Consider the following 12,249-nt stretch of genomic DNA (forward strand, 5'->3'; position numbering starts at 1 on the left):
GCTTCTGGGGGGGGCACAAAAGCGGGGCTGGCAGCAGCACCCCATCTCCTTAGCGAGGGCTCTGTGCTAGGCTTTGCCTTCATGGTCTCCCCTTCCTTAAAATCTCGCTGTGGCAGGAGCAGAAGAAAAGTTCCTTCTCTGCTTGGACCATCCTCTCTGCCCACCTTTCCGTGCTAATTGGGGGCTGAAGCCTACAGGAATTCATTAATGAGCTCTCCTGGCTCTGTGCTGCTGGGGTTGGTCTCTCTCCCCAGCTTCACGTGGGCTCCTCATTTGCCCAGGAACCACTTCTCTCTCCAGCAAGGCTTGAGGGTGGGAACTAGATGATCTCTAAGGTCCCTTCTAACCCAAAACATTCTGTAAGGCTCAGTTGCTACTTCTGACTCCCTGCCTTCCCACCCTGGCCAAGGGAAGACTTTTCTCTGCTGCTGGACACCCCTGAGCATTAGCAAATTTTGTTAGAGAGTATATATGTATTCCAAAAGTCATCCCCCTCACACCTGAACCAGTTACAGGGGATTCAGTATGTGAAATAGGAGTGTGATGGAGGGAGGGCGGAGAAAGGAGCGGGGCTCTGCGGGACGAGGCGGACATCAGGGAGCATCCCTGCCTGGCTGTTCCCGGCTCCCTCACCCATGAGGCGCACTGCTGGGAGTGCACAGCAGCACTGGAAACTGACCCTGGCTCTGAAAATGAATTTCCAAAACACTCCTGCATCTGTCTTCCCCCCAGTGTCCCTCCTCGCTCGGGCTCTGCCCTGCAGGTCCTCCAAAAAAGCAGCCCAGGGCTGGGGTCTGCCGGGAGGAGGAGGTGGAGAAGCAGCTCTGGGTGCTTCCAGAAAAATCACTGTCCCCGTTCAGGAAGGGACGAGTTACAGGAAGGTTTGTGCACCAGGGTAAGACATCTCCACTTTCAGCTGACTCCTGCAGCCAGAGCTCAGAAATCATGATTTTTTTGGGCCGAGCTGGTTGCAGGGTGTAAATCAGCATCCCTGCCCCTGAAACCAGCCCGGCCGCACGGAGCTACAGCACCCAAACGCCCACAGCAAGGGAAAACTCATCTCTCCAGGCAAAACCACTTGCATGGGACCCTGCGCATGGAAGAGCTCAGGTTTTCTGCTCCCAGCCCTGTTTCCATCGGGACTCAGCCCTTCCAACGCCGGAAGCGCAGAGGTTTCGCCCGCCACGCGTTATTTCTGCCCCGAAACACCACTAACGTTGGAGAAAAGGCAAATTTCTTACCCTCCTAAAATCACCCAAGAAAACTTGAAAGTCTGCAGATATTAAAACTTTGGTGCTTGCTTTTGGCTCTTGCAGAAGGTGCTGCCCAACACCCCACCTTTGCACGCCCTGAGGATCCCGCACCCTCCACCCCCCCGCCCCCCCTCCATCACGCAGCCAGCAGCTATTTCTGCCTTAGCGCTGCGGCGAGGGCTTTAATTTAAGAAAGCCATTTAGTTCCTTTTTTTACAGCATAAAAACTACCTCCAGATATGGCATAATAGGACCTGGTTACCTTAAAATATCCAACTGATCCCTCCTCCCGACTCCTTCAGAGAAGGGCTGTTATTATCTCCAGTAATAAATGGAGGAGCAGGAGGAACGATTATTTTTTTTTTCCCCAGTTCCACATGAAAGTTGTGGCAGAAGAAGTTTGTCCACGTGGATGCGGAGGGGTTTGCTTTCCCCTTTTTTTCCCAGCAACGGCTGGAATCCGGCTGGATGCTTGTTTTCATTACAAATTGCAACGATGCCTGTCTGTGCCATCGCTGTTTCTTCCCCGCGTGCGTTCAGCTCCTGACCAAACGCAGGAGGAATTCTGCTTATGTAGAAATATAACCTTATATAGGAATAACCTATAGGAACCACAACTGTTGTACCACAGACATTTACTTCCAGCTGCCTTTGGTTTATGGCAGAGCAGGGATGCTCCACGTGGCTTCTTGCATAAAACAATTACAAAAATACCGAAACAAAGCTTTGCGGCGGTTAACCAAGTTAACGAATTCTCTCCAAACGAAGCCTTGAAATACACCCAGCTCGGCCTCACAAATAGATGCCCACCCCCGTGACCTGTTTTTCGGGGGAGCGGGTTGTCACGATGGATGAATTGCCCGGCACTAGGCAGGAGCAGAGGGAATATGCACAGAGGAGGGTACCAGCACGCAGGGGGCAAGAGGATGCCCAAAGCGCGGCCCCGTGGGACATCCCGTGGGGACCGGTGTCCCAGCAGTGGGGCTGGGAAAGAGGAAGGACAATGTGCAGGTCCATGCGGGAGCAGCAGAGTCCTTCCCCTTAACGATCTGGGTTCCCACGCTGCTGGAGTCCGCCTGGGCAGCAGCGAGGGGCCGGACCCGCTTTGGGGGTGACAGTCTGCAAAGAAACCCTTTAGTGAGGTGGAAAATTGCTGTACAAACACAGCCGAACGCGGCGCTAGACCCTATCAGATTCTCAGCTGCTGTCACTGATAAAGGAGGAATACTTCACACAGAAGAAAATAAACTATCAGCAAAGCAGAGAAGAGCCCGCCCATGTGCTCCCAGCCGAGGGGTCCTTGGGGGTGGTGGGGGGGGGAGAGAGCAGGAGCAAACCTCCCTGGGGACTGTGGGACCAGGGGGTTTGGGGGAGCAGCTTCCCAGCAGCCACGCAGGAGGGACAAGAGCACCTCTGCTGCCTCCTTTGCACCAAGACCCTATTTGCACGGAGAGTCAGTGTTTGGATATAACAAATGCATTTGGATGTAATACTTCTCGCTGCCCTGCTTCCCGGGAGCTGCCAGCTCTGCCTGATGGCATCAGCCTGAAAAGAAGTCAGTCTGAGGAGAGAAGCAAGTTTGGGAAGTCCCAGTCCATGTGAAAAACACAGCCAAAAGGGGCAAGCGGGGTTGGCTCTGGGTGCACGAAGCCAGGTAGCCCACCCACTGCTGGGCTCTTCCACACCCTGCCTGGCCGGTCTCTGGCCTGGGCTACCCCATTGCAAGGGCTATTTCTTTTTATCTGCCTGGGCACTGTATGGGTGAGGTCTCCAAATGCAGGGGGACGATTTCATCCTCATCCTGCTCCGTGTCTCCTGCTCAACCTCCTGCTCTTTGAGGTTGCTCCAAGGAAACGTCTGAGCCTATGAGAGCAGCAGCTCCACTGTCCAGCCGGCTCCTGCCCAAGCGAGAAGCCAGCCCAACCCTCCGAGCGTGTCCCGCTGGCACTGGTGGCCACAGGAGCAGCCCGCGGGGCCAGGGACCGGCTCACACGCTCCGCACTGTGCTGTAGGGCTCTCCTCTGGGCAGTGGGGCTGATGGCACGTTGGCGTAGATCTCCTGCTGCTCCGGCTGCTGGGACCGCGACACTCTGGCATATGTAACTTCTTTCTCCTCTTCCAAATGCTGGGAAAGGAGGGGGATAAACAAAAAACATCCTTCGCAGGGCTGCTCCAGGGCAACGCCGTCTGCTGGAACCTCTCTCAGCTGCTTTAGGAACCCAGAAGCAGACCGGAGAGGTCACCCACATTATCCAGGGTCATTTGCACCCCAGCGTGGCATGTCCCTCTGCACCCAACCAACCCATCCCGCTGCCCACACTGTCGCCCACCTGCCCCAGCCTTCCACCCTCCACCTCGAGCTCGGCGCTGCTTTACTTTCTCCTACCTTACTGCTGTGCTTGACCGCCATGTATTCGGTCACAGTGTTTGCCGAGCGGCGGAAAGCCTCGGCATTGCTGTACAAGTGGCTCTCGGCTGTGCCTGCACGGTGGTTAATGTCCGCATAGTTCAAGCTGTCCGCTCCCTGACATGTGAAGGAGAGGGATGAGCTCTTAACCCTACCCCTGCTCCCCTGCCTGCAGCCCGCAGGGATGGGGACACCTCCCGTCCTGCTGCCTTTCCTGGTGAGAGCCAAGACAGCTGCAGGAGCACTGGGGGAAAACGTAACCCGCTGTAAGGGCTGGCTCAACATTTCCCAGGGGAAATCTGGTTTGTGACACTGGCCCTTCCTCGAAAGCTGGCAGAAAACATCAGAAAAAACTTCCCAAGCAGTGAGCAAAGATCAGCTGCCTCCTCAGGTGTGCTTTGCTGCAGGTTCCCAAGGCTGTTTCACCCAGAGAAGCAGCTGCCCTGCTTGGAGGGGCTGGGGGAGGAACCTCTCATCCCAGTCCTAAATTCCCTTCCCAGGAATACTCTGCGATAGTCATACAAAATCTCTGGTCGGGTCTTTCTGTTGGCGAACGGAGCCCGAAGGATCCCGCCCAGCCTAAAGGGCCATGAACCTGGCTGAAAGCAATCGGATCAGGCAGCTTGTTTGCTCAGCTCAGGGTGCAACGTTTCCCCTCCCCAGGCGAGCTCAGAGCATGCCATTCCAAGACCTCGCGCGGTTTTCCTTACCGTATGTGATGCGCTGTGTATCCCGTCCATCTCTACAGCTTCTCCGGAGAGGGCTGGATGAAGCACGGACATGGTCAGACACAAGTGAAACCAGGAGAAAAGAAATGTATTACAAAACTGTGCTGTTGCTGCAAATCTTGCAGTAAAACAGGAAGGGAACCTGATGCAACCATCTGAACTGGAGCAGCTCTTCAAATAAAACCAGACCCCACCTGCCAGCTGGTGATGTCCCCTCCCATCCCTCCCCGTCCTTCACACTGGCCTTAAACTTTGCATCAAGCCTAGTGGAACCGAGCACATCTGGAGAAGCCAGCAGCGCCCAGACAAACGCAAGCGGGTGCTGTGCCGGGCAGCACCCATCCCGAGAGGTGATGAGACCCATGAGACGGTCCCACCGCTCCCTGAGGGGAAGGAGACCTTCTCGGTGGAGGTCTTAGTGATGGATCATGGAATTGGATGGATCAGGGAGGGAAGGGAGGAGAAAAAAAATATAGAGGAAAAAACAACTATAGGAGAAGACAGGCTGGTACAGAAACAGGGTGTGTGTGGCAGCAACGGCTTTGCTTACCCTTCTTCCTCTTCCTGGACAATATTACCAAAACCCCAGCAGCAGCTGCAAGCAAAAGAAGAACCACTGCGATGCATGGAGTGAGGATGTGCATGACCACGTCCAAGCTGCAGAAAGAAAAGGGTTTCTGTTCTCACACTTGTCCTCAGAAGCAGAGTCGGGAGGAACCAGCAGGGAGCAGATGTAGGGAGCGGCTGTGGGTGATGGGGCTCACCGCGGGGAGGAAGGGGAGCAGGCCGGGGGGGTGCGCGGGCAGGCTGCAGGCTGGGGACAGAGCAAAGCAGACTGGAAACTGCAGAAGCAAATGAACACTTGGGTCTGAGAGCTGCTGCGTCTTCGCTATTTTAAGGATCTTTTCCTGCACCTCGTTTTGCTCTGGTTTATCTCCACTATTTGCTGACCTTGTAATGGGCAACCGGGCAAGGTCCATGTGTCACCTACCCCTTGAGTGTGCTGATGGGAAGCCTCAGCTTTGCCCACTTCCTGCATCACCTCCAAGAGGCAGGACAGGAGGGAGGAAGCTCTGCCACCCCGGTCTCGTGCTTTGACAACTATCTCTCCCGGGTTGCATGTGACTACAAAGCAGAACAGGACCCAGCCCAGCACTTGGTTTCCCACAAGCAAATGGTCTGTCTGACTTTTGGGGAAGGAAACGGGGTCAGCGCTGCAGCCAGAAACCAGTTCTCGCATGGTGATAACCTGTGCCTTGCTTAAGCTGCAAGACAGAGAGGGGACAAGCAGGGCTTTGCCAGGGCCAAGCAACCAGGGGTGCTGGGATTATTTTCCATGCGGAGCGGCTGGCAGAGAGGATGAAATACCAGTCTCTAAAGACAAAAGTGGGAGGTCAGAATCCTTAAGGGAGGTGTGAAGAGCCCAGAGGGCCACGGGGCTCCAGCTGCACCAGAGACCTCATGGAGGGAGGTGGCCGCTGCAGGCAGGAGCTGGTACTCACTGGTCGTTGTGGAGGCGGGGATTAGATCCTGGTGGCACAGTTTTTCCCTGGGGAGTTGTCCACGTGGGGACTGATACAGAGCTAGTGAAGCTGGGGTGCTTGGTGGTTGGGGAATGGGACGATGATGTGGGGGAAGAAGGAGCTGTAACAAAGAGGAGAGGTCAGTCAGAATCCCCGCCTCCACGGGGGAAAATGCTGGGGGTTTTGCAGTGAGTTAGAAGTGACCCACTTACTGTCACACCAGGAGATGCTGGGTCCCCTCTGCAATGTCCAGAGCATGCTCCCCGAGTTGGGAGGGCTGTAACCCGCTGCCCGGGAGGCTTTTTGTGGTCCCAGACTCCCCCCAAATTGTGCACGCGCATGCACGCACGCAGCAGAGTTCACCCAGGGCAGGAAGGAGATTTGGCACCACGTGCCCAACCCGGTACTAACACAATAACCCCATAAAATTGTCCCATTGCAGGGGCTGGTCCCTGGCGAGGGGAAGGAGAGGGATATTCCCTAAGCCTGGAGCCCACAGCAGGAAATGGGGTGGCGCGAGGGAGTGAGGAACTCCCTGGTGTTGTAAAATAAGACAAGGAGAGCACAAAAAGGGACAGCAGGGTCTGATGAGAGGGGAAAATGGGTCACGGAGGGCAAGGTGCTGCACACCAGAGGGTGGCTCAGCCTGAGGCGCTGAGAAGGGTTTGTGGTGAGACCTGGGCATGGTGAATGGGTGAAGGTGGCACCTGCTATGGCAGCAGCTGGCTGAGCCCCAATGACACACCCTGAGTCTGCCCCACGGGGCCTGGGCACCCACCTCCTCCGGGCTGACCCTCCCTGTAACTCCCACTCCCAACACTTGGGGGGGAAGACACCAGTGCTGAACTGGGGGGGACTCATAAATACTGACCTGGGGACACGATCACCTCCACATCATCACTCTTGTCAGCCCGGGGAAACTCTGTTCGCACCCCGCAGCGGTAGATGCCCGCATCCCGCTCGGTCAGGCCCTCCACCGTCACCGTGAACACCCGCCGTGCGCGATTGTCCCGGATGGAGAATCGGTCCCGCCGCACCTCCGGATGATGCATCGAGGTGATGACGATGTCATCACCACAGGTAAAAATCATGCTTGTCGGAGAGCACCAGAATTTCGGCTTCATCTCATTGCCGCGCTGGTACGTGCAGTTCACCGAGAGGGACCCCCCCACGAATCCCCACACGGTGCCGGGACCCCTCACCGCCGCCCAGCAGCCTGCGGAGACACACGGAGCCGCGGGAGTGCTGCCGCCGCCACCGCCCGCCAGCCCCCGCCCCCGCGTCGGGCCGCCCCCCGGCGCCACTCGGGGGCAGGGGGGGCTCCGGCCCGGCATTACCTGGCAGCAGCGTCCAGGCGAGCAGCGGCAGGAGCTGCATGGTCGCTGGTGGATGGCGGAGCTCGGCGTCCTGCCGCTCCCGGTTCCTCTCCGCGGGGCACGGCCAGCCCCCGCGGCACCGCCCGCCCCGTCGGGGCGGAGCGCCGGCACCCCGGGGGCTGCCTGATCGCGGGGGCCGCCCCAGAGAAGAGACGGAGGCGCGGGGCGGTGGCGGAGAAGCTTTATTGCAGCCCCCGTCGGCGGTGGGAAGGGCCCGGCGGGGCCCCCGTGCTGCCTCCCCCCACCTCGCCCTCGCCGTCGGGGCCGTGGCGTCCCGGAGCGGAGCGGCGCCGGCTGCGTCCAGGGGATCCCCGCTGGGGTCTCAGCCGCTCCGCAGGCTGACCCAGAGCACGGCTCCGCTCATGGCTATCAGCGCCAGCACCTGCAGCCCGGCCACCACCGGGAAGCAGCGGAACGGGTCGGGGGTCCCCGACGGAGCGTCCGTCCCCGCCGCGGGCGGGCGGGGCTTGGTCGGAGGGAGGGTGGGGGCCGAGTTGAGCGACGGGTCTGCAGATGCGAAGAGGGCACAGATGCAGCGGGTGCGTCCAGGCACTGACCCTCCCTTGTCACTCTCCCCCCCCGCCCCGGGTACCATCTCCTCCCGCAGCCCGGACCCGGATGCCCGTCTTGGTGGTCACTGGTGCTGTGCGGGCGGGTGGGGACGTGCAGGGACTGACCTGGGGACACGATCACCTCCACATCATCACTCTTGTCAGCCCGGGGAAAGTCTGTTCGCACCCCGCAGCGGTAGATGCCCGCATCCCGCTCGGTCAGGCCCTCCACCGTCACCGTGAACACCCGCCGTGCGCGATTGTCCCGGATGGAGAATCGGTCCCGCCGCACCTCCGGATGATACCTCGAGGTGATGACGATGTCATCATCACAGGTAAAAATAATCCTTGCCGGAGAGCACCAGAATTTCGGCTTCATCTCATTGCCTTGCTGGTACGTGCAGTTCACCGAGAGGGACCCCCCCACGAATCCCCGCACGGTGCCGGGACCCCTCACCGCCGCCCAGCAGCCTGCGGAGACACACGGAGCCGCGGGAGTGCTGCCGCCGCCGCCGTCGCCGCCGCGCCCGCCCCCGGGGCCGCGTCGGGCCGCCCCCCGGCGCCACTCGGGGGCAGGGGGGGCTCCGGCCCGGCATTACCTGGCAGCAGCGTCCAGGCGAGCAGCGGCAGGAGCTGCATGGTCGCTGGCGGATGGCGGAGCTCGGCGTCCTGCCGCTCCCGGTTCCTCTCCGCGGGGCACGGCCAGCCCCCGCGGCACCGCCCGCCCCGTCGGGGCGGAGCGCCGGCACCCCGGGGGCTGCCTGATCGCGGGGGCCGCCCCAGAGAAGAGACGGAGGCGCGGGGCGGTGGCGGAGAAGCTTTATTGCAGCCCCCGTCGGCGGTGGGAAGGGCCCGGCGGGGCCCCGGTGCTGCCTCCGCCGCCCTCGCCCTCGCCGTCGGGGCCGTGGCGTCCCGGAGCGGAGCGGCGCCGGCTGCGGCCAGGGGATCCCCGCTGGGGTCTTAGCCGCTCCGCAGGCTGACCCAGAGCACGGCTCCGCTCATGGCTATCAGCGCCAGCACCTGCAGCCCGGCCACCACCGGGAAGTAGCGGAACGCGTCGGGGGGCCCTTGTGGAGCGTCCATGGTCGGAGGGAGGGTAGGGGCCAGCGACGGGACTGCAAATTTGCAGAGGGCACAGATGCAGCGGGTGCGTCCAGGCACTGACCCTCCCTTGTCACTCTTCCCCCCCGCCCCGGGTACCATCTCCTCCCGCAGCCCGGACCCGGATGCCCGACGTGGTGGTCACTGGTGCTGTGCGGGCGGGTGGGGACGTGCAGGGACTGACCTGGGGACACGATCACCTCCACATCATCACTCTCGTCAACCCGGGGATAGCCTGATTGCACCCCGCAGCGGTAGATGCCCGCATCCCGCTCAGTCAGGCCCTCCACTGTCACTGTGAACACCCGCCGTGCGCGATTGTCTCGGATGGAGAATCGGTCCCGCCGCACCTCCGGATGATGCATCGAGGTGATGACGATGTCATCATCACAGGTAAAAAAAATGCTTGCCGGAGAGCACCAGAATTTCGGCTTCATCTCATTGCCTTGCTGGTACGTGCAGTTCACCGAGAGGGACCCCCCCACGAATCCCCGCACGGTGCCGGGACCCCTCACCGCCGCCCAGCAGCCTGCGGAGACACACGGAGCCGCGGGAGTGCTGCCGCCGCCGCCGCCGTCGCCGCCGCGCCAGCCCCCGCCCCCGCGTCGGGCCGCCCCCCGGCGCCACTCGGGGGCAGGGGGGGCTCCGGCCCGGCATTACCTGGCAGCAGCGTCCAGGCGAGCAGCGGCAGGAGCTGCATGGTCGCTGGCGGATGGCGGAGCTCGGCGTCCTGCCGCTCCCGGTTCCTCTCCGCGGGGCACGGCCAGCCCCCGCGGCACCGCCCGCCCCGTCGGGGCGGAGCGCCGGCACCCCGGGGGCTGCCTGATCGCGGGGGCCGCCCCAGAGAAGAGACGGAGGCGCGGGGCGGTGGCGGAGAAGCTTTATTGCAGCCCCCGTCGGCGGTGGGAAGGGCCCGGCGGGGCCCCCGTTCTGCCTCCCCCCACCTCGCCCTCGCCGTCGAGGCCGTGGCGTCCCGGAGTGGAGCGGCGCCGGCTGCGTCCAGGGGATCCCCGCTGGGGTCTCAGCCGCTCCGCAGGCTGACCCAGAGCACGGCTCCGCTCATGGCTATCAGCGCCAGCACCTGCAGCCCGGCCACCACCGGGAAGCAGCGGAACGGGTCGGGGGTCCCCGACGGAGCGTCCGTCCCCGCCGCGGGCGGGCGGGGCTTGGTCGGAGGGACGGTGGGGGCCGAGTTGAGCGACGGGTCTGCAGATGCGAAGAGGGCACAGATGCAGCGGGTGCGTCCAGGCACTGACCCTCCCTTGTCACTCTCCCCCCCCGCCCCGGGTACCATCTCCTACCGTAGCCCGGACCCGGATGCCCGTCTTGGTGGTCACTGGTGCTGTGCGGGCGGGTGGGGACGTGCAGGGACTGACCTGGCGACACGATCACCTCCACATCATCACTCTCGTCAACCTGGGAAAAGCCTGATCGCACCCCGCAGCGGTAGATGCCCGCATCCCGCTCGGTCAGGCCCTCCACTGTCACCGTGAACACCCGCCGTGCGCGATTGTCCCGGATGGAGAATCGGTCCCGCCGCACCTCCGGATGATACCTCGAGGTGATGACGATGTCATCATCACAGGTAAACATAATGCTTCCCGGAGAGCACCAGAATTTCGGCTTCATCTCATTGCCTTGCTGGTACGTGCAGTTCACCGAGAGGGACCCCCCCACGAATCCCCGCACGGTGCCGGGACCCCTCACCGCCGCCCAGCAGCCTGCGGAGACACACGGAGCCGCGGGAGTGCTGCCGCCGCCGCCGCCGCCCCCGGCCCCGCGTCGGGCCGCCCCCCGGCGCCACTCGGGGGCAGGGGGGCCTCCGGCCCGGCATTACCTGGCAGCAGCGTCCAGGCGAGCAGCGGCAGGAGCTGCATGGTCGCTGGCGGATGGCGGAGCTCGGCGTCCTGCCGCTCCCGGTTCCTCTCCGCGGGGCACGGCCAGCCCCCGCGGCACCGCCCGCCCCGTCGGGGCGGAGCGCCGGCACCCCGGGGGCTGCCTGATCGCGGGGGCCGCCCCAGAGAAGAGACGGAGGCGCGGGGCGGTGGCGGAGAAGCTTTATTGCAGCCCCCGTCGGCGGTGGGAAGGGCCCGGCGGGGCCCCGGTGCTGCCTCCGCCGCCCTCGCCCTCGCCGTCGGGGCCGTGGCGTCCCGGAGCGGAGCGGCGCCGGCTGCGGCCAGGGGATCCCCGCTGGGGTCTCAGCCGCTCCGCAGGCTGACCCAGAGCACGGCTCCGCTCATGGCTATCAGCGCCAGCACCTGCAGCCCGGCCACCACCGGGAAGTAGCGGAGCGGGTCGGGGGTCCCTTGTGGAGCGTCCATGGTCGGAGGGAGGGTAGGGGCCAGCGACGGGACTGCAAATGTGAAGAGGGCACAGATGCAGCAGGTGCGTCTAGGCAGTGATTTGCCCTTGTCACTCTCCCCCCTACCCCGGGTACCATCTCCTCCCGCAGCCTGGATGCGGACCGCTGACATGGTGGTCACTGGTGCTGTGAGCGGAGTGGAAGTGCGGGGACTGACCTGGCAACACGATCACCTTCACTTTGAAAGACTTATCACGCTTTGTTGTGTTTGTTCACACCCCGCAGTGGCAGGTGCCCACAAGCCCCTTGGTCAGGCCCTCCATGGTCACCGTGAACACCCGCCATGGGCGATTGTCCTGGATAGAGAATTGGTCCTGCCTCACCATGGTGTGATTCTTCGTGGTAATGATCATGTCAGCAACACAGTCAGAATCTGTTTCTGGTTTGCATCAGAATTTTTGCTTCATCTTATAACCACCCCGATACGTGCACTTCACTGAGACAGATCCCCCCGGGAACTCCCACACGGTGTGAGGAGCCCTCAGCACGCAGCAGCCTGCGGAACACACGGAGCCATGGGAGTGCTGCCACTGCACTGACACGTCCTGCCCCATGGCGCCAGTCCAGTGTGGGGCTTGAGCCCCGGGGGTCCTCACAGCCCTACCTGGCAGCAGCATGCAGGTGAGCGGCAGCAGAGGCCACGTGGACAGGTTGTCCTGGACCATGCCCCTCACGTTCCTTTTTTGTTGGGTCTCTGGGACTTGGCTTCCTCCTCTGCCTGTGGTAGCAACTCCGTTGCTGCTGAAGGTTTAGCAAGAGTGTGGGTTTTTTTTGTTTCCTCTGGTCTCAGCTGATTTCCTGCCTCCCAGGTCACTGAGAGCTCTTCCATGCAGTGTCCCCTGAGTGCTGCTGCCCTGTTCTTGCCCCCTTTCCTTCCCTTGCCCCAGGGGCTCCCCTTTCTGCCGCCGGCACTGCCCCCACAGTGGGGTGCAGTCCTGCCTCTCCCTG

General features: G+C 62.1%; 4 protein-coding genes and 1 pseudogene across 4 annotated transcripts; all 5 read right to left on the reverse strand.

Annotated features, from left to right (window-relative positions):
* Window positions 1–1,895: 1,895 nt before the first annotated feature.
* On the reverse strand, window positions 1,896–7,369 carry LOC134523491 (CMRF35-like molecule 2). Its single transcript, XM_063352457.1, has 7 exons — window positions 7,249–7,369; window positions 6,783–7,127; window positions 5,891–6,032; window positions 4,939–5,045; window positions 4,371–4,423; window positions 3,640–3,777; window positions 1,896–3,378 (listed from the first exon to the last, which is right to left on the reverse strand). The coding sequence occupies exons 1-7, from the start codon at window positions 7,286–7,288 to the stop codon at window positions 3,241–3,243; spliced, it is 963 nt and encodes a 320-aa protein (XP_063208527.1). The 5' UTR covers window positions 7,289–7,369; the 3' UTR covers window positions 1,896–3,240.
* Window positions 7,370–7,601: 232 nt separating this feature from the next.
* LOC134523493 (CMRF35-like molecule 6) lies at window positions 7,602–8,612 on the reverse strand. The gene is made up of 3 exons (XM_063352459.1): window positions 8,438–8,612; window positions 7,965–8,309; window positions 7,602–7,794 (listed from the first exon to the last, which is right to left on the reverse strand). The coding sequence occupies exons 1-3, from the start codon at window positions 8,475–8,477 to the stop codon at window positions 7,610–7,612; spliced, it is 570 nt and encodes a 189-aa protein (XP_063208529.1). The 5' UTR covers window positions 8,478–8,612; the 3' UTR covers window positions 7,602–7,609.
* Window positions 8,613–8,792: 180 nt separating this feature from the next.
* LOC134523495 (CMRF35-like molecule 6) lies at window positions 8,793–9,689 on the reverse strand. Its single transcript, XM_063352460.1, has 3 exons — window positions 9,600–9,689; window positions 9,124–9,468; window positions 8,793–8,953 (listed from the first exon to the last, which is right to left on the reverse strand). The coding sequence occupies exons 1-3, from the start codon at window positions 9,637–9,639 to the stop codon at window positions 8,799–8,801; spliced, it is 540 nt and encodes a 179-aa protein (XP_063208530.1). The 5' UTR covers window positions 9,640–9,689; the 3' UTR covers window positions 8,793–8,798.
* Window positions 9,690–9,817: 128 nt separating this feature from the next.
* On the reverse strand, window positions 9,818–10,920 carry LOC134523492 (CMRF35-like molecule 6). Its single transcript, XM_063352458.1, has 3 exons — window positions 10,777–10,920; window positions 10,241–10,660; window positions 9,818–10,145 (listed from the first exon to the last, which is right to left on the reverse strand). The coding sequence occupies exons 1-3, from the start codon at window positions 10,814–10,816 to the stop codon at window positions 9,961–9,963; spliced, it is 645 nt and encodes a 214-aa protein (XP_063208528.1). The 5' UTR covers window positions 10,817–10,920; the 3' UTR covers window positions 9,818–9,960.
* A 127-nt stretch (window positions 10,921–11,047) lies between these two features.
* Window positions 11,048–11,966, reverse strand: LOC134523509 (CMRF35-like molecule 6; annotated as a pseudogene).
* Between the last annotated feature and the right edge of the window lie 283 nt (window positions 11,967–12,249).

This window comes from Chroicocephalus ridibundus, chromosome 14 (assembly GCF_963924245.1).
Source record: "Chroicocephalus ridibundus chromosome 14, bChrRid1.1, whole genome shotgun sequence".
Classification (NCBI taxonomy): Eukaryota; Metazoa; Chordata; class Aves; order Charadriiformes; family Laridae; genus Chroicocephalus; species Chroicocephalus ridibundus.